The sequence below is a fragment of the Cotesia typhae genome, unplaced genomic scaffold (genome assembly GCF_013202065.1).
Source record: "Cotesia typhae breed Kobodo isofemale line unplaced genomic scaffold, CoteBio_Ctyphae contig_69, whole genome shotgun sequence".
In the NCBI taxonomy this organism is placed as follows: domain Eukaryota; kingdom Metazoa; phylum Arthropoda; class Insecta; order Hymenoptera; family Braconidae; genus Cotesia; species Cotesia typhae.
The window spans coordinates 1,820,661-1,847,832 of NW_027423763.1; the positions used below are offsets into that span (position 1 = coordinate 1,820,661).

Genomic DNA, 27,172 nt, shown 5'->3' on the forward strand with positions numbered 1-27,172 from the left:
TCAAATTATCAATAGTGAATAAATATTTATCTTGAAAACAATAAACGTGACTAATTTAAATATTGACGATAACGATCAATCGAAAGAATTTAAATGAATAAAATAAAATCTGTTGTGTTTTGATTTCCAGTTAATTCGTTACACTTTACATAGGAATCATTTTACGATCGGTACACAGACAACAGAAATAGATACAGGTTCTGATTCAGAATGTTAACTCTCAGCAGAGGCCAGAGAGATGTTACTGTAGTGGTAATGTTTGTGTAGTTTCGCTGGATCCAACAACGTTAACGTAAATACATAAATTTCAACAAACACAATCATACAGTCATACTGTCTGGATAGTTTAACATATATATATATATATATATATATATATATATATATATATATATATATATATATATATATCCACACCCTATGCACCCTGTTGGACAATATTCACGTGCTGCACGTGCGTTGTACTGAATATCATTTTGACACGCCCCATGAATCCTATTAGTTCATTTTCAAGATACACTCGCCGCTACATCGGTAACATATGCAGTTTCATGTTTACATATTACCTTCCAAAATTCTGTTATTTTATTCTATTCTATTATAAATAGATATAAAATTATTATTTTTATATTGATTTTATGCAATTACCTGTGTTAAAATCAAATGAATTGAACAAAATAAAAATAAGCTACCACCACCGCTACCATAAAGTACCTGATAGAAATAAAATGGAAAACAATAACTTTTTCATTTACTGCTGGAAGATATTACTAAGATATAAACGTTTAAAAAAAGAAGATGTAAAAAAATATAAAAATAAGAGATAGAAGTACTATGAAAGTAAAGCAAAACATTTCTTCGTAACAAAATAAAAAAAAATACAACAGAGTAGATCTCGAGTAGTTGTGTGCGATCGAGTATATTATTACGTCTGGAGATACCGAAAGTACCTTGTTGCCAACCACCTTTATACATTATTTTGAATCTCTTATCTTATATATATATATATATATATATATATATATATATATATATATATATATATATATATATATTCCACTTGTATGTTCATATTAATATTTTATTTTGTTTTGTCAATTAATTTAAAATTTTAAATGTCCGCGTATATATTAATTTAGGATTATGTATTTCGACGGGGTAAATTAAATATAAGCCGGCCACACATTGCCGAAGCACGCGTCCAACTTTCTGACCCTTTATACTCAGCTAAATTACGATTAATATTCACAAAACCATTAATTTGATAAATATTTTTTATTTTGATTTTACCGAGTGAATTATGAATTATAAATTACAAATTATAATTTTAGTGCATTATGTATAATGTATGATTGTTTAAATGACAATGGATTAATAGACATAAAATAATAATGGTAAGAGTAATTGTATTCGTGAAGCTAGTTGGGGAATGTGCTGGATTCGAAATTGTTCAACGAACCTCCGACAAACCACGTTGCGGTCTGTGGGTAGATCATTAAATTGTAATTGTTATATGTCACGCTTCTGCGTGCGATAAACTTGGCTCACAGTATACTTGCTCTATTGTTGTTGTTGTTGTTGTGTCTATAACTTTTTTGATAAATTCACTAAACTTTGTATTATGTACCCTCGTCAAAAGAAATCGATACTAATCATAATTGGATTTATAGATCGGGACTACAGACCAATTGAGGTACATTGTTCAAAGTAATTAGGAAGAAATATTATAAATTTCCTTTTGGGATATTTTATTTTTTTTGGTTTAGGCTAAAGCCTTGTTTTGTGTAACAAAATTCGTAATGTCATACTCGGTGAAGGATTTAATCTATCTTAACGTGGATTCCTCAATGAAATTAAGCCGAAAATCTAGTCGTCAAGTTAAGATTTAGTCATCAAATAGAGAATAGAGAATAGAGAAGAGCTGGTATAGGTAGATGTTATCCGTTCTCTTGTATTTTATCCTCTTGGAGTGTTCAGCTCTGACCTACGGGCATTTTATCTTCAGATCCTCCCCGTTTCAATCTACTCACACTTTTATTACCAATCAACCTTAAACGTTTTTTTTTAGTTATTTCTTAAAGTTTTTACGCATTGAATCTCTCCCATTAGAGGACACTCTTTTCCAATTTGTAAAAACTCTTTGCCGTAGTAAAAATAACTTTGAAAATAATTGAAATAGCAATAATAAAATAGTTCGATATATATGGGAGCCGCAAAGGCAAGAATGATATATAACAGCTGTCAAGTACGTCGAGGGGGTTGTTAAATCCAAGTTGCGAAAGAAGTACCAAGTAATCCATCCACTCATCCTTGAGTAATTAAAACTTATAATTTGCACCGCGGAAAACTCGCTTTCGCCTTTCCATCATTCTCCACCACTTTTATTATTCTCACATTATTCTCCTTCTATTCGATATCACCTCTCTTAACCAATAACTTTGTCATCTTTCACTTAATAAATTCAACGTTTATTTCAACAACAACAACAACAACAACAACAACAACAACAATAACAATAACATCATCTATATATTTTATTCGGAAAATAAAACAAGTAAATTTAATACTGATGATTGATCCGGTATATTTGAGATTCGTAACTTGTCAACTGTAAAATAAACCTCTTGTTGTTATTTTATTCCCTGTTCACTCAATTACGCCTTTATTTTCTTCGATACGATTTATTATTATTATCATCGTTTTTTTTTTTTTTATTCAATATTTAATATTTCAAATTCACAATACTCATAATACACCTACTATTGGATAACTCGTGGCATCTCGTGTAAGTTTGTACACATTTAAATTAATTAAAACGCTTAATTGAGAAATAAAATGTTATGTCCTCAACTCACCAAATTGAATTTTATTAAACGCTGTAATATTCCCAGCGCAACTTTACTGACTCATTTATTTCCATGGTAATCATAGTTTAATTTGTTTCAAACCTTATATTATGTTTAAAACATTCTTCAGTTTTTTTTATTTCTCTGTTTAAACGCTAACTAAAATTAGTGTCCCAACATGATAAAGTTACTAATATTTTATTTATTAACTCATTTGAATAATAAAAATTTGAAATGTGTTTGTTGAGATAATTTTTCGTTTTAAATACTAACAAAAGTTAAGTCACTTGAAATTTTATAAAAACCAGAAGCTTTTTAGGAAAACGTCAAAAATATAACAAACAGCGTAATGTTAAAGTAAAGAAAGCTTAGATATAAGGAAAAGCCGTAGATGGCAGTCCAGGTCTGGCAGTTATTGTCAACATTATACGAACATACTATCAAAACAACCGTAAGCTCTATTTGGAAGAACAAAGTGCCCTTCGTTACCTGCCAACCGACAACAAAAGACATCACCTAAAGATGCGCGAGTATAAAAGTTAATGTACCAGAAGACAACTCCATTCATTCTTTTTTTTTATTTACTCCACACTAGATACTTTCTCCCGATAAAATATAATACCATAACATTAGTCAGACTTTTATCACATTTTCACCCTCGTCTTATTAAATTACCACTTCAACTAAATATATATATATATATATATATCTTTTTTTTTTTTTTTTTTTATAAATTAATAATAAACAAATTACCCTCTAATTGAGAGGATTAATTTTAAGTAACCTTATCCCTGACGTCGTCCATCGACAACCATTTAGCACACCAAAATAGAGATCCTGACTAATAAAAACCTTGGTTGTTAATTACTTTATATAAATTTGTCAACAAATGTTTTATTATTTTTTTTTAAATGAAAAAATTTTAATATCAAAGAGCTTTCGTAATAATAATATTATTGCGCTTCAAAAGACCGAATTTATTTTGTATAAAAACGAATTACGCGGAACAATATAAAACTAAAACAATTAAAAAAATGAGTTAATTTAATTAAATATTCCAGAAGTATATTAAATGCTGCGCGAGTAAATTAAAAATAAATTGGAGATTGCATGTCGATAAAATGTTATAAAAATAACTAGTGTTTATTAATTGAAAATCGGGATAATGAATTGATTAATTAAGTAAAACAATAGAATAGACGAGAGACAAGAGCGGAGAGATATTGAAGACTAGTCGAAAAATTTTAAAATAAAAATAATAAAGATGTGAATGAAGAAGGACTTGATAAAAAGTAAGAACGAGAAACGATTGAAGAGTTTAAACCAGTCTGACAATGTCCAAGTGATAACCACTGCATTCGACGTTGTCAAACAATAAAGGCTTTTCATACAAAGGCTCTGTGACATTCCTATATCCATTGGAACATACTTCAAGTGTATACCAGTACCACCAGCTCTCCCAATACTACTCGTACTTTTCTCTCTCTATATATATATATATATATATATATAGCTGTAGAAAGGGTTTTGCGTAGACTAGATAAAATAAAAACTCCAACCTGAACTAGTCAATATTAAAATACTTGAGCATATTACCTATCCGTATAGAAAGAAAGATTAACATTTTGGTCGAAAAATTTTTGTATTGGACTGAAGAAAATTCTTTTTCTCAATCTAATAAATTTTTTGATACTTAGTCAAAATCATAATGTTTAGATTATTCAATCAAATTATTTAGTTTTTAAAATATTTTTTTCTCTGTGCACCTTAAAAGTACTTGGACTTTTTTTTTTTTTTTTTTTTTTTTTTATAACTTTGAAATTTAACCTTTACAATTGAGTAACGAATTCTTTTCTTTTTCTTGGACACGTTGGCCCTCCGAAGTAAACTTTCCGGCAAAAGTTTTATTTATTTTATCGTATTATCTTAGACATTTTTTTCCACTTTAGTCTGCGAAATATTTAGAACTTTAAAAACAATTTGCTCATTTTAAAATCAAAGATAAAATTTAGCGAATATTATCCTGGAAGAAATTCGTGACGAACAATTTGTTTTGGGTCGTACCAACCCATAATCCGATAGGTATATGAAAAGATTCGATACGAAGAATTTCCATATCTCCGTTTCTTTGTAAAAATCCACCGGATCAGAGAAACTCGAGATTTAGGATTCATGAAAAATATATATTTATATATTTAGGTTCCTTTACTTTGGTTATTTTATCCGCGGCATAAAACTTTTCAACATTTTTATATTCTGTGTATCGTTGGTATTTTTTAAAAAAATTTTACAGATGTGTAATTAATAAATAATGAATTATCTGACAAATGAAACGAAAATAAGTACTTAATAAAAAGGTAAAGATTGTCGTTCTTAAAAAGTTTTCTCGGGACGATATTCTGGTGGAAATATTTTTTAGTAAAAGGACCTGAAGCGTTTAGTGGCGTATGAATAATGAGGTAGTGAAGGTGGTTTAAACGAATGAAAAAATATAAAAAAATGAAAATAAAGAAAAAATATAACTGAGCATGACGAACCGGGTAAAGCAAAGAGTTCACTGCTGCTACTCTCTCGGTACTCCGTGGAGTACACTGCGAATAATAATAAAAAATATAAAATGATATAATAATAAAAAAAAAGAGATTGAATGAGAAGGAAGACTAGTTGTACAAGTTGAGTGTAAGGGTAGTCAAGGAATAAGAATAAGAATAAGATTCAGAAGAAGCCAAAGAGAATACGGAAATGTCAGAAGATGAAGAAAAAAATATTATAATGGAGTGAGATCTGAAAATGTAAACTTGGAAAATGAGAAGTCTGTCAACTGTTGGAATGTTGGAATATTGGAATGTAACCTTAACATTTAAAATATCCATCGAGATATTTCGGATAATTATTAAGTTATTTAAGGATGTTAATTATTATGTGAAATTTGAAATTTATTATTCACTTTGAGTATGTTGCTTGTAGATACACTGAATTAATGCGTGATTTACATTAATTGGAATAATTTCTGCTAAGTCAAACAGCGTCTAAACAGTGGTTAGTATTCGGTGGTAAATTTTAGTGATTCGCTTAAAGCTCCCGGCATGTACCCGGCATGTACACTTTGTACACAAACCGTACAAGCCTTATTCTATATGTTGTATATGTTGCCTCCGGTCTCACTTCCTTGGCCTCTTCATCTTTAGTAATAATGCTTTAGGTTTAATTTCGGGTTCTTGTCAAAATTTTAACTTATTTAAAGTTATTTAATAGTTTAAATTAAAATTAACCTTTTATCTAGCGGAAAAAAAACCCTTTTAATGTGAAAATATCACGCATGACTGAAAATAAAAATTAATGATTTTTTTCTGTCAGCATATTGAAACAAACTGGGATAAAAGTTTGATAATCCAAGTAGAATAGACAAAATAATATATTATTTTCATGCTGTAAATTTTTCCGTATTCATCGGTGGATATAATATGTAAAATATACACGCTAAAATATCTCAGTCCAGTTGATATTTTTTATTTATTTAGATTTTTTTTCTTTCTCTCAATTCAACGTTTACATTATTTTTGTTTGTCTTTTATTTTAAAATTCGTTAATATATATTTTACTTTTATTACTGCTGTTTTATTATTATTATTATTATTATTATTATTATTATTATTATTATTATTATTATTATTATATGAATATTACTAAATAAAACTGTCCATTGTTACGAGTACATACCTTCACCAATAATGATGATAATAATAATAATAATAATAATATTAATGATAATAAAATTGTTTTTGTTTCAGATAAACAATCCTGGAAAAAGTTTATACGTTCTTGCAGGTAAAAATATTAATTAAAATAAAATATTTGTATGTTTTGCCGAGAGAATTAAAATAAAACAACAAAGTATGTATAAACGGGTAGCAAATGAACGCGCTCAGCGATTAACATTTATGCATCAGAAGAGTGCTCGAAAACGGGCGGCAAGTCCATTAGGCGGTGGTCTAAAACTTTAAAAGGAACAAAATACTCCGAACAAATAAAAAAATACCATAATCCGAACGTAACGTAGGTAATAATAACCGAACAACCCTCTAGAATGTATGCCCACTAGAAATTCTTATTCGACAACAACCTCTACATAGTGTTACTCTCTCTTTTACTTTTTTTTTTTTATATGTATATTAATATACAAGCCCCGAATGTTACGCTAGACTGCCCTTATGTTATTAAGTTATTATTATTGAAGCTTTTTTTTTTTTTTTTTTTTTATTTTATTATTTACACTCTGTGCTTTGTTTTTAAATTTAAAATCATCTCGAAATGAGTAGTATTGATATTTTCGCGAATATATAAAATAAAATTAAATTAAAATAAAATAGAAGAACAGAGAAAAGAGAGTGAAAGTCTTGTCTCTGAAAGTATAAAGTACAGAAGCTCTGATACTCTGATGTGGGTGGAATTCTAGCCAGGGGATAGGAGGTGACGGTGTGATTGGGTCGTTCCCACTTAACATGCAAATTTACCGGTGGCGCAACTGCTCGAGGCTAGACACCAGTCAACCGGGCCAATACTTTAATTTACATTTAAAATTGCTCAAGGGTTGACAGCAACAGCAACACCAACAGCTACAGCACTATCTTCTACATCACCATTTCGCTGTTCATTATCGACGCTTTTTATATAAATCTCATCATCTCTTCTTTTTACGCTTTTTTATTCATCTCTATCGATTATAAATAACATAAACTACTTTCAGTAATCAAACTCCATATTGCTATACTTTATTAATATTAAAAAGAAATATTTTTTGGTAGTATTTATAGTTTTAAAATTTCACGAATTTATATTTATATTTATTTATATTTTTCTGTTGTTCCCCTTTATTTAAACCGGGAGGATGATACTTGGGGAGAAAGTCCGGGGACCAGTTTGTATATCATATCGTATCATATCATATCCGAGTTCTCAGCTCTGTTTGAAACAAACACAGAGAGGCTCATCGGGCAAAGCTTTGCCAATCGTGCTTTTTGTTCGGCGGTGAGGATTTGGTAGTGTCACGCGCTGCCGACCGTTTCACATTACTTGACGATATCACGTCGCACCACCACCACACTCATCGTGCTACTGATAATACACCCTTCGTTCTCTCGATGATATCACTCCTTCTGTCATTGTCTATCCACAAACTTTCAAACCCTGTCAATGAAAAACGTGACAGCAACCCAACACAACTTTATATTATTTATTTGTTTTTTTTTTCTTCATTCGATTATTTATTTTAATCATTGTTCCGATTAAATTCAAATATGTTTTTAAACAAGATTTTTTTTTTTTTTTTTTAAAGGCTAAACTTTCAAGTATTGGAGCATCAGAGGAAAATAAAAAAATTTATTTTGTTCATTAGCATAAACGATAGTAGAAGGAAATTTATAATACAAGCCGGTAGTCATTAAATTTAAATGAAAAAAAAAAAAAAAAAAAAAAAAAAAAAGCTCGGTAGTAAATGAGAGAATAATTAATAAGTAACGTTGCTCTAGAATCTCATGTTCGGAACAAAATTGTTTAGGTTTAAATATTTAACTGAAGGGAAACATCAGTTGAGCCGTAAAGTCACGGTGTAACGAGTGATTGAAACACAAGTGAACTGAGGGCGTAACTACCAGCGTAACAAGGATGTGGTTACATTGAACCTCGGAATACATTGCTAGAGCTTTAATTTAACACGGTACATGCTCGCGTGACGCAGAAAGGCAAGTGTTGTTGTTCTTCCTCCTACTCGATATATATTTACCACTCACCCTTGATGATCATCATCACGATGGTGCTTCAGCTTTTCACACTTTAAAAAGGGTTACTTAACTCTTAAAAATTTTGCTAGAAACATTTTTTTTACCCTCTACTATTCATTCAATTTATTCTCTACACATTGACGGGGAACAAAATAAAATAATAAACATCCGAGACTCGTCTTTGTAATAAATAATTACAAAAATATAATAATTTTTTGTCAAGGCTATTATTTTAATAGTATTATTTTTTCTCATTTAAATGTTTTATTTTGCTACTCACATTCCAGCTGTCGACATCGCTGTCACAGTACATATACGCGAAAAAAAAAAAAAAAGAAAAAAAAAAGAAAAAAAAAAAGTTTTCAACCCGTACCGTTTTTACGATTTCACTCAGAGCTTTTACTCACGCACTCACTTATATAAGTGTAAGCTTAAATACAGACGGATGTTAAAAAAAATAAAAACACTATTATATACGACATAAACGGACTAAAATGACAACTGTTGTACGCATTATAATTTTAATAAATTCATTTCTTAGGCTTTTAAAGGCCATTAATTTTTATGATTATTTTCTTGACCTTACTAGTTACTGTAAGCCTAGTTTAAAATAACTAAAATTCACCGGCACGTTTTAAAGACTTTGATTTGAATATTTATGAGAAAATTAATGAGCAGGATCGTTAAATTCACGGTGATATTATCATTGAAATGATACCGAGATTTTATTTTTTATTTATTCAATAGAATTTATTGATTAGGAAAAAAGTTTGTCCTTTTGTCTTACAGTTGATTTTTACGAGGGATTAATTTTTTATTATTTTATTATATAAAATACTTACTATTATATAAAAGATATTTTTCAAGTGGTGAAGCATAAGCTCTATTCCAAAGAGATTTCAAACTCCGAGAAACTTGATTCTTTTGAAAGCTTGAGCTTTCAAAAGTTCCGAGGTATCTTATTGAAGAAAAGCCTGTGAGACCCAAGACCGAGTACATAAGGCTCCTTCTCGCCCTTCGTCATCGGATTAAACATTTGGTAACCGATTGTGTAAATACACCGAGAAAAAAGCACCCTCAATAGAACTTGATTGTCGGGAAATAATAATTGTATTCTTAAGCTCGTTGTAATTACTCGTAAAATATTCTCGGACCACTTACGGTCTTATAAATTTATTTGTTTAAATTTTGCTTGTGAGAAATGTGCCATCTAGCGGAGAAAACTCGAAAATAATGAAATTTTATTTTTGCAGATTATTAAATTCTCAGAGTGATTATAATGGCAACGTAGTAGGAATTTAGTTTTTCTCGGGTCCATTCTATTGAAACGTTTCGGATTCCAATAAGGAATTGAGCCAAGACATTCAACTGAGAAACGTACGAATATTCTAAATCCTTGTATAGAAAATATACCAATCAGCTTTTCCCCAGAATTTAAGATTAAATTGCTTATTCTAAACTTCTATATATATATATATATTGTTATATGTTGATAATAAAATTATTTTATTGCCAATTGATATATGTTATCACGCAAGAGAACCCGTTTATCGCTCAAACGATAATCACTCTTGCTTAGTAGAAAACTGATCAAAAGAAAATCACTTTATTAGATAATTTTTTTACTGTTGTTAAAAAAAAAAAAAAAAAAAAAAAAAAAAAAAAAAAAAAAAAAAAACGCTACTCATTTAATATCGACAACAAAGCAAAAAGTGTCAATAAAAAAAATTAAAAGTTGTTTGTATATAATTGAACCGTTGAATTATTTTTTCAATAAACATTTTTTTTTTTTTTTTTTATATTTTATAATTAAATTCAAATGGCTAAATGAAATCGGTGTTTGTCAACAGCGCGGACCGGACAGGGTTCGAGTTTAGTCTTGGGTAATTTTAATTTATTAAAAAATTAATAATCTGAAATTAAAAAATAAATAATTTTTTTATCAGTGTATATAAATTGTTATTTAATTGTAAAATAAAACGCGGAGACAAAGTGCATGATCGGGAAGGATAAATGTCGTAATTTCAATTACTGCAAACATAATTATAGTGTGATATGTCAATTATTGGGGAACAGTGTAGGTACATCTAGCCGATGGTAGCGAATAAGTGGGCCAATACTGACATTCTCTGTACACAAACCATGATGACAGTGTCTACCTTTAAAGAGTATCGATCGGAATCTCTTTGACAACCTTTCTGCACTAATTAACTCTCAAAAGTGCTCGGTTATAAAACTTGAATATCATTTTTTCGCATGCTACCAACTCTTTGAAAGCAATACTAATTGATTACAAAAGCATGTTTATGTTTATTATTTATTATTTATTGTTTATTGTTTATTGTTTATTGTTTATTGTTAGGAGGAACTAATAAAAGATGCCGTGGGTGAAATGAAAGATTTGTCAATTTGAGCTTGCAATATGAAAACATCGTAGAGGATATCGAACATGAAAGAGGGAAAACTGAGACGTAGAATGAGGCCAGACAACAAGAAGTATAAAGTAAAAATAAAATTAATGGAAAAAAGATAAAAAGAGAGAAGAAAAGAAGGAAAAGAGAAAAATTCTTAAAGGGAGAAGCTCTTCGTTTGCGATGGATTCTTAAGAGACGCGCAAGTATTTTTTACTTTTATTTTTTTTTTTTTTATTCCACGGAGCAAGCAGTTTGATCTGTCGACACCTTGAAATCGAAGCTGTTATGAGTATAAGTATAAGTATAAGGATGAGTAGTCTTTGCTGTACGTGCTTTATCCTTATCTTGCTTTATTACAACGTCCCCTTTTTCTTTTCACTATCTCGGTATCTCTTATTTTTTTTCCATTTGACCCAACCTCATTGGCTTCTTTATCCCTACTGATGTCGTCTTTGCTGGTGCTTCTTCTCTGCTTATACTTTTGATTCCACCTCTCGATCTACTTCTGCTTCTGCTTTTGCTTCTGCATCACCAGCATCGAATTTCAAATCACAATTACATCTGTAGACCCGGCTAACAAACTCGGGTAATGTTATATGCAATTTAACTCAATAAAATTTTTATTTTTTTATTACTTTAATTAACAACTTTTTTTTTTTTTAATTTTATTCAAGATTTATTTTTTTGTTTTTCTATCAATATTTCAAAATTTATAGTATTTTTACCGAAAAAAAGTATTGTTTTATTGCCAATAGTAATCAAATATTTTAAAAACTTTATTTACAACCATCGAAATTTTTTTTCCAATATATATTTGATATCAAAAAATTAAAAAAATAACTATCGAGTTAATTTAAGTAAAACTGCGCCTGGAATATTTATCAAATAATAATTCGACATAAAAACGGGAAAATAAAATTACGGTGGAGTATCTGGAATATTACAAAAAAAAAAAAAAAAAAAAAAAAAAAAAAAAAAAATGAATATGCAGATCACGAAACTCTGTCGGTCTGATGTGGTCTGTGTCGTGCAGCATCCTTTCTTCAGTAATTTTTAGGTTGAATAAAACAACACACGCTCGAAATTCCATAGTGTGTTCATTAAATGCGTATTTGTCTCTCTGCGTAGGGTACTGAGTGCTGTTATAAATTATGCGCCGCTAGTCGTCGAATGTGCAGTGAGCCGGTGACCGCGAAATGAAGCGAGCACCCGACGATTATCCTAGCAATTAGAGTCGAGGTCCGAAATGGAAATTTACGAGGCACGAATTTTTGATTACCACTGGCGACCTATAACCCTTCAACCTTTCAACCTTTCAACCTTTCAACCGTTCAACCGTTCAACCCGCTGACTGTCCCATTCATCACAAACAATCCTTGATATTATTTTTTTTTTTCACATCAAACTTAACTTGAATTAAAAACAAGATATTAATATTTGTTATAAGACTGGTGGTGATTTTTGCCACCCTGGTGAAAATGATAATGGGGAGTCTTTTATAACAATTATTAAATAAATCCAGTTAAATATGGTAGCGGGTTACCAAGATTTACCTCATCTCTTATTTCATCTCCCGGGTCCGTTTTCGAGGTATATTAAGACCGAGTGAGAAAATTTATATTGTGAAATAGTTGTTAGTGATCGTCGTTGTCGACTTAACTGTGATAAGATATGAAGGGGAATGCAGAGGTTGAAGCCCCCTCCCAGTGGGTGGGTAACCAGGTGTAAGGCATATGCAGCGATAGTTTTTAGTCATTTGTAACTTGAACAGCGAGGCTCTGAGGTTCGCTTTATTGCTGTAATAAAGATCTCCGTTTCGTTCTGAAAAGCTTCTCCGAGCCGGTAAACTAAATTCTTTCTACCCGTTATGCTTCTTCTTCTTCTTCTTCTTCTTCTTCTTCTTCGTGTTTTGTTTTCTGTTGTTATATACAAATATTGTGGTCGTAGGTAGTTAGCAAAGTAGCTGGAGGCTTTTCGAGCTATCCCGTGGCCGACTACCACGATTTATGTAGATTAGAGACTCGGATGGAAAAAATAAAGAAATTTCACAAAGTGAAAAACTGAAAACGTTAAACATTAAGAAAATATAAAAAGAAATAAAGTCACAACACTATAAATAATAAACTCTTTCGTATACTTTTATATTACAGATTATGTCTTTTCTGATATTAAACGCCCAACTTTTTCTTTTTATTTTTTTTTTTTTTTTTTTTATTATTATACGTCAAACTTTTTACTTTTTTTATTTTTACTTTTCCGAATAATTATTATTGTTACTGCTAATGGTTGTTAATTTTAATTAATATACCTGATACACTTTAATTACTTAGTTATGTATATTATTTACGTATGTGATAAGGCAGTTTAACGCACGACAACTAATTACATAATGGATTTTAATCAACAATTCGTCCTTTTACATTGTATATATTTTATTAAATTTCTTATCAAGTACAATGGAGCTTTTTTTAAAATGAAATTACATAAAAATTTTTTTTATTATTATTAATTTTCGGAATAAAAATTATTAATTTAATTAGTATTAGTATGAATATTCTTGAGTAATACTTGTAGTTTTGAAGGTGATTTTTAGTTTTAGCAGTTATCTTAAATATTCGTTAAACAGTAAAACAGGGAAAAGCAATCTGCGATTCTCATCCAACCGCAAAGTACATTGGGTTTCATGAACTGACAAATCCCATTATAATGCTACGTGACATCGAGTTAATAAAATCAATGACCGTGAAGAATTTTAAATACTTTGTTAATCATAGCGAACCTTTAGACACTGATGATAATCCTATAATGATCCATTATTTATACGTCTTACAGTAAAATAATATTTTTTTTTTTTTTTTTTTTTTTTTATGATATAATCTACATTGAAAAATTTTTAAGTGGAAAAAAAATGCAGAAAAATAGCTCAATTTCGGTCTCCGGAATTGCTTACATCTCCGGTGTGACAAAAAGTGCAGGAGTTTAAATAATGCACTCTTTTATTCGAGAAAAATGTAGTACGGCTCGTTCCAAAGAACGGTTGTTGGTTTAGGTTAAGGGAGAGGGACAGAATCGTCTAGAGAGCACCTGCTACTGATGACAGTATTTTTTCATTTATTATTTTCACTTGCCTCCATCATTTATAATTTACTCAAGCCCACCCTCTCTCTAATATTATTAAATTATTAATAATTTCAAAGTTTTTTTTCCTCGATATAAAGTATACAAGGTAAATTTGTATTACACATAATACATAATATATTTAAGTTATTGAAGACGGTAGTATGTCAGTTTTCCACTCGATTGGAATAAATCGAACAAACTCGAGGCGTGAAAAGCTTGAATAAGAGGCATCGCTTCACCAACAACTATTCCTCCTCTTTCTCCTGCAATTGCTGCTGTTGTGGTTGTTGTTGTTATTATTATTATTATTGTATCGAACGGTAAAGCTTGACATGACTGAAATCAACAGTTGGGGCCAGTGAATGCTGACAGTTATGAGTGATCGATCGACGTCATCAAACATCTTGGCACATTGTTGGTTGATATTTTCACGGGGGTCTTTTTCCTTCTTTTCACCCTTCCATGTTCGACGTTACTTTTATTGCCCACTTGCTTCAGCTTCAGATCAATAACTCTCATTTATTATTATTTTACGAATAAATATCATTATAATTATATAATTAATATCCTTTATTGTGTTGAGATTTGAATCTTTGTAATGTATTGTAAGATGTGTAGCTAGTACACCTCTGAGTGTTGTCAGGAGTCACGGATTCTGGCATAAGTATGCATCAAGTTAACCTGAGACAGTCTGAAATATTAAGCAGCCGAGGAGTGATATACAATTTCCACTATAAATATATATATATATATATATATATATATATATATATATATATATATATATATATATATATATTGCAGCCGTCCTTCCCCTTGTCTCTGGAAATGTTTACTTGACGAGTTTTCCTGGGTTCCGTTACTTTATTATACCTATATTGATGTATAAGAAGAAGGAACGGGGTTAGTTTATGGTTGTATTTTCTGGAGGTGATATTCAACAGTCTGGTTCAGTATTTCGCCAACTCTATTTCTGCTAGTCGCTCTAGGATTCGTTTGATGAATAATGCACACAAATTTTGAGATACTGTCTATACAGTTGTACAGCCAGGATATAGGGTTACCCTAACTTGTCTGAATCATAGGTAAAACAATTTAGGAAATCAACCAAACTACTTGCTTTTGAGGTTTAATGATCGCTTGTACGAGCTTTAACTAAATTTTGTTTGATAAAAATAAATATAAATATTAAATATACCTAGCATAAAATGCTGGGACTGAAAGACTCTGTCCGGTTTGGACTGTTGGTACTATATATATATATATATGATTTTTTTTTTTTTTTTTTTTTTTTTGTTTTCTGAAGGAGTAAAATATTAAAAGTATCTGGTGACTAAAAAAGTAAAAGTTTGTACGACGGATTCCTTACAAAGTTTGACTTATTTAGCCCTTGGGTCTGTGATATCTGAAGAGTTGAAAGCCCAAAGCCCACTAAAGAGAACAAACTGCCAAGCATAAAGAGAAAAGGGATTTGAGGAGTAGTGTTGGGAAATGAAATGGCAAAATATGGTGAAAGGACGCAAATGCTCTTTTGTTGGTCACCCTTTCTCTCTTTCTCGGGGAGTATTTTATACAACAACCGAGAAGTTTATTAATTGTGCGTTTTGTTATGCTAATTTAAAGGGTACCGCGGCTATATCTTACTCCTTGCTATATCCACCTTTAAAAGATCACTCGGGAATTTGAATTTATTTTTGCTGACAATTCGAAACTTTATAAAACACAGACCATTTCATTTCTTTTAGGTTACTTTTTTACCGTTTAATTTTTCTAAATAATAAATATTTTTTCATTAATTTGTGATTATTAGAAAAAATATAAATTTTTTCCTTTTTTATTAGGAGATTAATACTTAAAAATTGTAAAAATTGTAAGCAGTGTTGTGTTTCTTAACAATGGTACACTCAGTCGCGTAATAAGCCGTTTAATCCATTGAGATTCAAGTTAGTGATGGTGCAGAATAATGCTCGATCCAAGAATAACTTTTTGTACAACAACTAAAAATAAAAGTTTAGTTTAATAAGTGGGTGTGATTTTCCTCCTCTACTCTGGGATTTTAAATCGTAATGCACGATACGAACAACAAAAAATATAAATAAAAACATCGAATGCCATTATTGAACGTTTCAATAATAATTAATGGAAATATTGAAATAAAAATTTTTTATGTATTTTTAAATAAATTCAATAACTTAAACTAAATTCAGTAACGAGACTTTGGGATTAATAATACGATAATCCAATTAGTTTTTTTTTTACGAATTTGAAAGCTTTGAAATAGTTAACAGTCATCGTATAACGATATGTATGTATGTATGTATGTATGTATGTGGAATTCTTTTATTCTGTTGAGAATTAAAAGTTAACAATATATGATTGAAAATAGTGGTAGTTTCCTCACCTGGAAGAAATGTGTCTGAAATGGTGATGAAATCCAGTCCATTGTCAAAGTTTATTGAGTAACTGCCAATAGCCTCGAATCTCGAATTGAATTTGACTAGTGAGCTATGTATGCGCCATTTAATATACAGAGATCGTACATTTCTCAATACAGAGCAAGGAGAAGAAGAAGAAAAAGAAAAATAGGAAAGCAGAGAAGCGCGATACTCTTCCATCTATTACTTTTTTATATTTATTGACTATTTTAGTTGTTTTTCTCGTTACGGAACTTGATATCCGTATAACGATTGTATTGTACGGAGTACTTGGGATACTTGATATTAGACGCGCTGAATGTTGATTTTATGAATCTCCGTATCCAGTTGAATTCCCTCTAGAAGAACATAATAGTTGAATATAACTTAATTTTTTAATATATTTATTGAAGATTCCGGAAAAAATTTTAATCTTGTTGAAATTCATCAAAATAAGAATTGATCAAAGGTATTCTATAATCTATAATCAATAAAACGAATTTCATTCAACTTATTTTTTTATCTGTTGTGATGACTAACAATCAAATATAATATTTATTAATATTAAATATTTTGATAATCTCTTGAAGAATTTAACTGAATGAATTGATAAATTGTTATAAATATATTTGGATAAATATGGTAAGGGGTATGTGTTCCTAAACTGCGTAATTAAATGGAAATCAATAATAAACAAGAACCACAATAGCCGGAACGGACTTTGTGAAAGAGCATACCAGCACCCTTGTGCTCTCAAAGTGTATAACGACGCAGTTATACCCGAGGGCCACAGGATATTGCCAACGATGATGAAATCAACATACAGGAAACAAAGCCAGAGCTCTATCAACAAATTAGTCAACTCCTTGATAATACTATTGTTCATGTCCGATTAAAATAACACAAAGAGATTATTATTATTATTATTATTATTATTATTATTATTATTATTATTATTATTATTATTACTATATTATTTGTCTTTGATCATCATTATTAATTAATCAATCATTATTGTTTTTACCGGTTTGGTATTTTCACTATTTTATATAATTATAATTGTAATTTCCCTTAATGATATTCAGGTCACGTGTTTTCACACCAAGGACGCCACGTGAATTAATAGTCAGGAGATCATTTTAATCTCGGATCTCGGATCTGCTTTATAATACATTTGGAGAATCAAGCGTTCGTTATTAGCCAGTGAATACTGGTTTAATGAGCAGCCACCAGAGTACCTCCACTAATTTCCTCAATGACAATAATATCTCTCGCTATTCAATTAATTACAATCACAATTACAATTAGGTTATTTTTTTTTTTAAATAATTTCAAACAGTGTAATCATTTTGTCAGAGTCAAAAATTCTTACCCAGTGTTATCACGTATTTTTAACGTTAATCTTAATTATAAAAAAGTCATTGCTGAACAGAGTTTAATTCGTTGGCAACAAGTCGCCGCGGGGATCCGAGAAAACAAGATTTTATTTGAAAGTTTCCCCAGTCTTCTTGGGCTTTACTCTCTTTTTCTATCCTTTTCTCTCTTATCTATCTCTGTGAGCCCAAAAGTAGTTTTAGTGCGCTCTAGGGTTCCTCGGGGTCGCGGGTGATGGAACAAAATTCATTTGGTCAAATTAAACAGAGTTTAGCAATTTACTCTTAATTCATTTGTCAAGCCAGCAGAGCAGGCGTCCATCAGCTTCCCTCACCAGTATTTTCTTGCTTTCCAGCTTTCCGACAGGATTTTCTTTACTTATTCTACTTTACGTCACTATTTTATACCTTACTTTATTATTTAATCTTTTTTTTTTTTTTTTTTTTTTTTCTTATTCTTTGTAATTTAAAAAATAAAAAATATTTTATTTTTTACACTTATACACGATTTTAATTAACAAGTAAAATTATTAAAAAAAAAAAAAAAACAATAAAAAGTTTAAAAGTTGAAATTAGTAGTAAAAGCAGTGTCAAGTGTCAACTGATAAAGTTTACAACAGTCTACTGATAGGGAAAGAAAGGAAGTTTAATAAACAGCTAGTCTTATTAGCAACAAACTCTTAGTTTTTTAGTACTGAACGGGATAGAAGTGTGTATTTTGTAAAGGCATCGATGCGTATTTTCTAAACTACTAAGTATTTTAACCTACCCAAAATAATTCAAGTTGTTTTAATTACTTCGGTAAGATAATTTACTATTTGAAATAATGATTAATTAATTCACATATTGTTATTACTTAAATAACTTTGTTAGTTTGTTATCTCAAAAGTTTTCACTAATTAATCCAATTAATTAAATTAACTTAATTATAAAGATTTATATTAAGTTTATAAAAGTAATTAATAGTGATAAAATAATTTTAGGAGATTGGTTCAGTAATAACGAATTCCTAAACCGAATAAATCGATTAGAGTCCCGCGAGAGATATGGCGTACATCAAAAGTTATCGACGCGTAAATTCCCAACGCGAACCATTCGACCAGTATCACTCGATTATATTGCGGTGTAAGCATATATAGTACCAAGGGTATTAAACCGTAAACCACTCTATATCCGTACAGGAAGGGCAGCAAATACCCAATGAGAAATTTTATTTAAAAAAAAATATTCTTTATATTCTTTTTTGTAATTTTATTAAACAGTAAACAAGCATCATTGAAGAAAATTTCAACATCTGATGGAACTTCTGAGGCCAGGTTGGCGACGCGTATTCTTGGGGAATTAACACATATTCGCGATGTTATTGCTTGAGAATACACGTATTTGCCTGGCCGATAACATCGCTCTCATCATCGTCAATCAACTTATTTTGGAAATTAATTGTAATAATTAATTTAAAATTTTTATTTTCAGCTGATCAAACTACTTTAGAAAATAAAACTCCAATGAGGTGAAAAAATTTTGTCAAATTGGCGATGAAAAAGTTTTTGATCCGTGGACAAACCAGAGCTAGAGTCTCACGTGGAAACCATTAATCTTCCGAGGTTTATTTTCGTTTTCTTTTTCTTTTTCTTTTTCTTTTTGTTGGATTGAAGGTGCTACAAGTTGCGGTAGATTAAATTTAAAAAAATTTTTCATCGCTGACTTCCGATCTATTCTGTTCTATTGATCACTAATTATTCTCAAAATAATTTAATAGTGAATTATTTATTCAAGTATAGAAATAACTCTTAAAGTTAAAAGTTAAAAGAGCTTTTTCAGAATGAGAGGAAACTCTTTTCATCTCTCAGGTAATTAACACTATTTAGAATAATATTACGGATAATTATATCGAAACAAACAAAGGTAATACTGTTTACATAAAGTTAATTATTGTCTAGTGTATTATTTGGATTGTAAGGTTGAATTGGACTAATCTTCAGAATGTATATGTATATAGTGATGGTAGGTAAATGCTCTTACATATTATAGGTACATTAGTCCCGGACAGTGGGAGAGTAGGAGAGTAGAAGCTACTAGAGTGTATGATATACAGAGTAGTAGTTATTAGATACATCCAATTTAGATCACAGGTGAATCTACAATCTATAATCTAGATCTAGAATTTACAACAGGTACTGATGGATGCACAAAGACACGCGTGAGTGTTGGATCGAATGTTATTAGAGACCTTTGAAACAAAATTATCAAAGAGGAGTGACTCCCAGTACTAACAGTACTAACAAGAGCTTAACATCTCTCTCCTAAATCTACACTGCACTTACCACTAATTCAATTAGACTACCTTTCAGTTAAATCATCTACTTACTTTATTTATATATTTATTTACTCCTGGGAAATATTTATATATATATATATATATATATATATATATATATATATATATATATATATATATATATATATATATTTATATAATTATATAATATGAATCCCCCCCCACACAACTAATGAGATTTGTACTCGCAATTATAAGCTATAAAATTACCAGACTAATGCGGTATTGCAATTTACATAACTCCCGGTAAAAGCAAATCGATAGATTATCTAAAATTAAAACATATTGTAATGACATGTAAATCTTTAGCTTTTCATATAATAAATATAAAATGACAAACGTTTTGTTGTGGAAAATCAATTACACATTCATTTATCTTGTCCGCAGCAATTACAATTAAAATGTCATTGTTGATTTATATATATATATATATATATATATATATATATATATATATATATATATATATAACGGTCAAGTAAAAAATTTACGATGAGAAAAAGGTTACATTAGCAAATCAAATTATTTTAAAATTACACACAGTGGGTGATAAAATTATGATAATAAAAATGAGTGACGATTGGTCGTTTAATTAAAAAAGTATTATTTAGATTATAAATAATGAAATAAATTTATTGGGGATAATGAATCAATTTGGTAAAAATGAAAAAGCCATTTAAAGCGAACCGAGGAGAAGAATAAATGTTGAGTAAGTGTATTGGGGAGGTTGGGCACATTGATTTGGGGTTGATACGAAATGATTGCCCCCCGGGGGCCAAACAATTGACGTGGACCGGCTTCCAAGATAAACTCTTAGCACATCTTCATTAGAGTTACCCGGTTCTTAGGTTGGTCTGGTTTCCTCGACTATTTGTGGTGTGAGCAGCTAACCATTCTTATTGTTGTCTAGAAACAACACAAACCCTTATACCCTTATACCCTTATACTATACTGGCATCTCACTACTACTTAAACCACAAACTCGAGAATAATCAGAATAATAGTAGTGGTATTGGTGGTTCAGTCTGAAACAACCAACAACCTACTCCTTAAAATGTCCGTTCATTTAATACCATTTTAGTTGACTTTACTCGCTATCACTTTGGACATTGTTCTATCCCCAACACACAGTTATCCCAAAATCCCTTATTAATTAATTTGTTGATTAATCAACTAATTATCTGTTTTTAGAGGTTGGTGTAGGGGTAAAAGATTTTCTTCTACCTTTTATAATCACCCCCTTTGATATAATTTTTTCCACACTCAATGAAAGGCAAAACGATAAAACCAGAAGTTACTTATAATAAGTACAGAGGAGGAACAAAATGGAAATAAAAATAATAAAAAAGAGATAAAGAGTGAAGGAGCTCGAGTAAAAAGAGGAGGAAAAAAAAAAATAAAACAAGAAAAATACTTCCGTAGAGGGAAATTTCAATATCCTGGCGTTACTCTCGACCGTTCGTTCTCCCATCGGCACTGGAGTACCACCACCTACTACTACTACTACTACTACTACTCCTCCTCCTCTTCTTTACCTCACCAGTTCCACTTTCTTCCTCTTTGGTGGTTCGTTGAGGTTCGGTGGTTCGTGACTCGGTGAGACATCGAGGGATCACTTGTTCCACCGCAAAACACCACTGACTCTCTTCTTTTTCATTCTTCTTGTTCTTCTTATTCTTTTTCCTTTTCTTCCAGACGACATTGGGACCCGACTTGAGACTCAAGACTAAAAACTGGAGACACCAAGGGTAGTATCGGCTAATTTAATTCGTAAACCCAAGAAATATAAAAGTAAGAGAGATAGACGACTATCAAGAGTAGTCTGGGTAAAGTGGCGATAGGGAGTTTTAAAAAAAAAAAAAAAAAAAAAAAAATAATATAAAATAAAATAAAATAAAAGCTGGTATAAAGACATTGTCGTTGCAAAAAAGGTAGGGGTTACACTCCTCAATGCCATAGGCACTTAATATTTTTTTCTTATACTTTACTTATTTTTCTTGTTTAGTTTTCTTTCTTCCGACTCTTTTATCGCGCATAAAAATGCTTTCTTGCATTTGGCTTTTTAACTTTTCTTACATCATCAAATTAATAATGGCCGAATAAAAAAATATCTTGAGGAATTCTTTCCGAAAAATATTGAGCAACAAAGTTAAATAATAAAAGTTGGATCGTTATTTAGATGAAATCCGACAAATCACAAAGTTTTACAAAAAAATGATGATGATGATAATAATAATAATAATGAAACATACAGAAAGAGAGCCAAGTGAACAATCAAGAAAAAAAAAAAATAAGTAACAAAGAAAGGTAAGAGCCTGGTTATTCTATTGGAGGATATAAGAGCTCTAACAAAGGCGACATAAGTTACGTAAAGTGGACCGTACATTCGCGGTATGTTATATCTTATATGTTACCTTACTTTTTTCAGTGTACGCTGACCCTTGTTGACCCCCTTACAGCAGCAGCACCACCAATAACAACAATAGTTGTTGTATATACCTCGGTGGTTAGTTTTGTCCGGAAATCTCGTGGTAATCCCGGTAACGAATGTTATTGATGCCCATGAAAGATCCCAACAACCCGGACACCACTCTCTTATTATTGTCATTTTATACGACAATCTCCAAAGACTAACAACTTTTTTTTTCTTCTTTTTTTTCTACCACAAATATCACGCTAATACACCCTCTACCTTTTTTTTTTATTGCCTAAACTAATTTACAAAAAAAAAAAAAAAAAAGATATTTAAATTTTATTGAACAATAAATCAAACTTTTTTTTATTACTTCAGTATTGAAAAATGTAAATATAGACTTTTATATGAGCAATGTTGTGATAAAATTTAAGAAAAGTTGTACTGTAAATTTGGTAAACAAAAGTTATTAAATTAAAATAAAATATTTTTTTCCGTGTCAATTTATCCGAGCGTCTGGACAATTATTTACAGACAACTGAACGACAAAGGTAAATAATTGAATTTAATTTATGTATTATTTATTGAAGTGATAAATGATAATTAATGATTGCAATACCTGTTGGAGAATGTTTTATTTAAACAGAGTGCAATTATTTTTGGATGAAAGACATTTAGCAACTAGCAGAACAGGATGTTTGGTGTGATTGACAAATCCTTAGGCAAAATCCCCGATTTCCCTTAAACTTGAACAAGTTGGGACTGGCTTATCCGCCGGAAGTCCTCTTCAACTCCTCAGGTCCTAACCTACCAAATTAAAAACAGACTTTTATTTATTTTTTTTTTTTTTTCTCTCTTTTGTATTAAATTGCAGTGTATTTTCACCGGATAAATAATAAAAATATATTTTGTTGGATAATAAACCAAGTTGGTGACTCACCAGTAAACAAAAACACAATAAACCCAGTCTTGTAAATACAAAACAATCTTTATATATATATATATATATATATATATATATATATATATACTTCTTTATTTTTCTTCGACAAACTCTGTATCGAGTTTATAATTGGCTGGTAGCGCCATCTATCAGAAAAAATTTTTAAGGCAATAAACTGACCGATTTTATGTTGGAATGCTCGAAAGAATTTAATAAAGATACAAAGAGTTTAAAAGTTTGTTAATTAGTAAAGAATTTACGGTGAGTTTGTTAACTTATCAGAGTATTGATTAAACAATAAATATCGGAGATTTTAGCGGTGTAACAATCTCTTTTATTTATTACGTCAGAGATAAGTAAAATGGATGAGGTGATGAAAGTGAAATATAAATTTAGCAGTCACTTGGCGTTTCTATGAAATCTTATAGGTTAGGTGGGAGGGCTAAAGTTCAAATCAAGAAATATAAGACCTAAGACCTAAGACGAGGACAAAAAAATATAAAAAGGTGGATTCACCTTCAAGAAAGGGATAAGGATAATCCGACAAATAAAAGAAAGCAACTGGAAAAGTAACAAGAGTGTTGAAAGAAGAAACGTACGTTCGGTAATGGCATCCAGGAGCTTTTATACGGGGCAAATATACATTTTTATCTTTTATTTCTTTTTTTTTTTTTTTTTTTTTTTTTTTTTCCCCGGGCTTTTACATTATTCTTCAATGATACACCTGTCATATGTACAATGCATATGTAAATTCAATATTTTAGCTTAAAAATCTTGGCAAAGAAATTCCATTAAATTCTGTCATCTGTTTAACAATTCTTTTTACACTAAATTCATTTCTTCTTTTGTCAAGACACGGATAATAATTTATTTATTGGTTTTAATGCAAGTTAATACTAAAAAAATAAAACAATAATAGACATCGCGGTTTATAGGAACGCAGAGAATAAGATGAAGAAGAAGACCCTGCGGCAAACTCTTGAGCAAGTGGATTCCAGGCTTTAGGGTGTGACTTTTTGACTTATTGGCACTGCCTGAATAAATTTAATTCAACCATTTTCAGCTGATACAAGAGAGAAAGTTTAAAAAAATAAAAAAATAGAAGAAGAAATAGAATTACACAAAGTGAATGTTGTGTGTCGTAAAGAGAGACTCGAGAATTTAATTTATATTAAATTTATTTAAATTTTATTTTGTATTTTCTATTTTTTGGATTATCTTAAATATATTATACTGTAAATAATTTATTTTATCATATGTCTAGTGAGGTAAAACATCTTTGAGCTACGTCATATATATATATATATATATATATATATATAAAGTGAAGAAAGGGTCGAAGTATTATAAATAAACTTAGGTGTCATCTGGTGCACCCTGATAAACTCCTTGGAAGCTATCATCCGTTAAATAAAGATTAATTCTATACTCTGAGATGATAAAAATTCTATACTCAACAAAACAATCTATATAAAATATTATTTTTTATGATTATTATTATTATTATTATTATTATTATTATTATGTCAGTTTTGATTTATTAAAAAATATATTAAATATATCTTTGTAATTGGTTAGTTGAATAAATAATTATGAAAATTTAATGGTGAGTAATGTTATAATTTAAATTTAATTCATCAATGTCAAATAACTAGTAGAAGAAGACAGCTCAGAGTGATGAAAAGAAATACATTAAACGTTGAATTAAAATGAAAGAAGACTTTAACTCAAACTCCAGATAAAGGATCTAATAAAAGTTGTAAAAGCAAAATCACCCGACTTTTTCACTTCCTGTCAATTATCTTTTTTATACAAATGTCTTGTAATTGGTTATCGTGACAACCCACCGGATATCTTCAATTTAACCTTTAACTTAATAATTTTACCATTTCACCATTTCACATGACTTATCGATATCCATTTATCCTCTTACTTCTTTAAAGTAACAAATTGCCCCAATCTTTCATTCCATCTACATTTAAATACATTTTTTCCTCAATAAAGATAATTAATTGATAATCTTATCTGTTGATTGATTTTTAGTTATAAATCTTTTCACTATAAATAACAGCTCTGATTATCAATTACATCACACTCTGTTTAAATTTTTAATCGTTTCAATGATTTATTTCAATTTAATTAATTTTTCACTATTTATTTATTTTTCTGAACAAATTGAAAATATAAATAAATTTTTCCAGAGTTCCTTTACTTGAAAATTCAAAAGAATATGAAAAACATTATTACAATTATCTGATTCTGGCTCAAATGTGGCCGCAGACTCTCTGTTACGATTGGACACTTGTATCTTCTAAAAATACATGCAGGCTACCGGAGGAAAAAGTTTGGACCATTCACGGATTCTGGCCGGCAATTACTCAAATAACCGGACCGAATTACCGAATTGCTCGGACAAATGGAAGCTCAATCTCGACGCCCTTGAAGAAATTCAATAGGAATTGGACACCAAGTGGATCAATGTCAAGAACAACGCCGACCCTCACAGTTTTTTGAAATATCAGTGGGTCAAACACGGGACTTGTGCGCTTTCTCATTCGAAATTGAACAAGTACAAGAACGAGTTAAAGTACTTTAAAAGTACTTTGGAAATCTTCAACAGCTTCGATGTCACTAAAATACTGACCAAAGCGGAATTTCACGCTGGGGGAAAATATTTTGTTCAAGATCTTATTAAGAGTATTGAAAGTTTCACCGGAAAAAATTGTCAGATCGACTGCATTTTTTATGTAAGTCTTTAATTGTTTAATTTAAAAAAATTTTTTTACAGATTTTTAAATTCCAGAGACAGCCGAAGGAATATTATTTGTATCAGGTTAAAATTTACTTTGACAAATCATTGAAACCCATCGATTGCAGCAAAAGTAATAAAAGTTACAGCAACTGTTCGTTCAGTAAAAAAGTATTTTATTTGAAAAGCGTACCGAATAATCCAGGAGATTTGTAATTTAAAATTAATTATACAAAAATATAATAAAAAATTTAGAGCATGAAAACAATTTAAAAGTTGGTATTAAATTAAAAGCGAGCGATGAATTATAAAAAAATAAGGACGGAGACGTTAGAATGTTGACTCGAAAAAATGCCCAGCTGGAAAATACTCGAATGAAAATATATAAAATTTATAAGATTTAATATTGTCAGATGCCCAGATATATTTCAATTTAAACTTTACTATTGTTTTATTCGACAAATATGTTTTTTTTTTTTTTTTTTTTTTTTTTTTCTATATGTGATTAAATAAAAATTTTTGTTAAAAAAAAAGTTTGTTCCGATTTTTTTATATTTTTAATATTGGATTAAGATTTGTTTATTTGATGTAATAGAGGTAAATCAGGATGTTAATCAATTGAATAAAAAATATTGAATGAATATGGAGTATATTTTATAGAAATGTATTTACCAATATTGGAACTTCCGGTTGAGGAACTTCCGTTTTTATAAATTTTAAATTTTATATTTTTTTCTTATAAATAAAGTGATCAATCCGTCAGAAATCTTAGAATATATATA

General features: G+C 29.8%; 2 protein-coding genes across 2 annotated transcripts in view; one reads left to right on the forward strand and one right to left on the reverse strand.

Moving 5' to 3' along the window:
* Window positions 1-23,301: 23,301 nt before the first annotated feature.
* LOC141532726 (membralin-like) overlaps window positions 23,302-27,172 on the reverse strand; it is a 32,750-nt gene continuing 28,879 nt past the window's right edge. The window contains 1 exon segment of the mRNA XM_074251188.1: window positions 23,302-23,505. The gene's annotated coding sequence lies outside the window, so the exon portion shown is untranslated.
* LOC141532863 (ribonuclease Oy-like) lies at window positions 25,304-26,787 on the forward strand. Its single transcript, XM_074251434.1, is given in 3 exon segments — window positions 25,304-26,146; window positions 26,149-26,388; window positions 26,445-26,787. Coding segments are annotated over 3 exon segments (639 nt in total). The 5' UTR covers window positions 25,304-25,909; the 3' UTR covers window positions 26,607-26,787.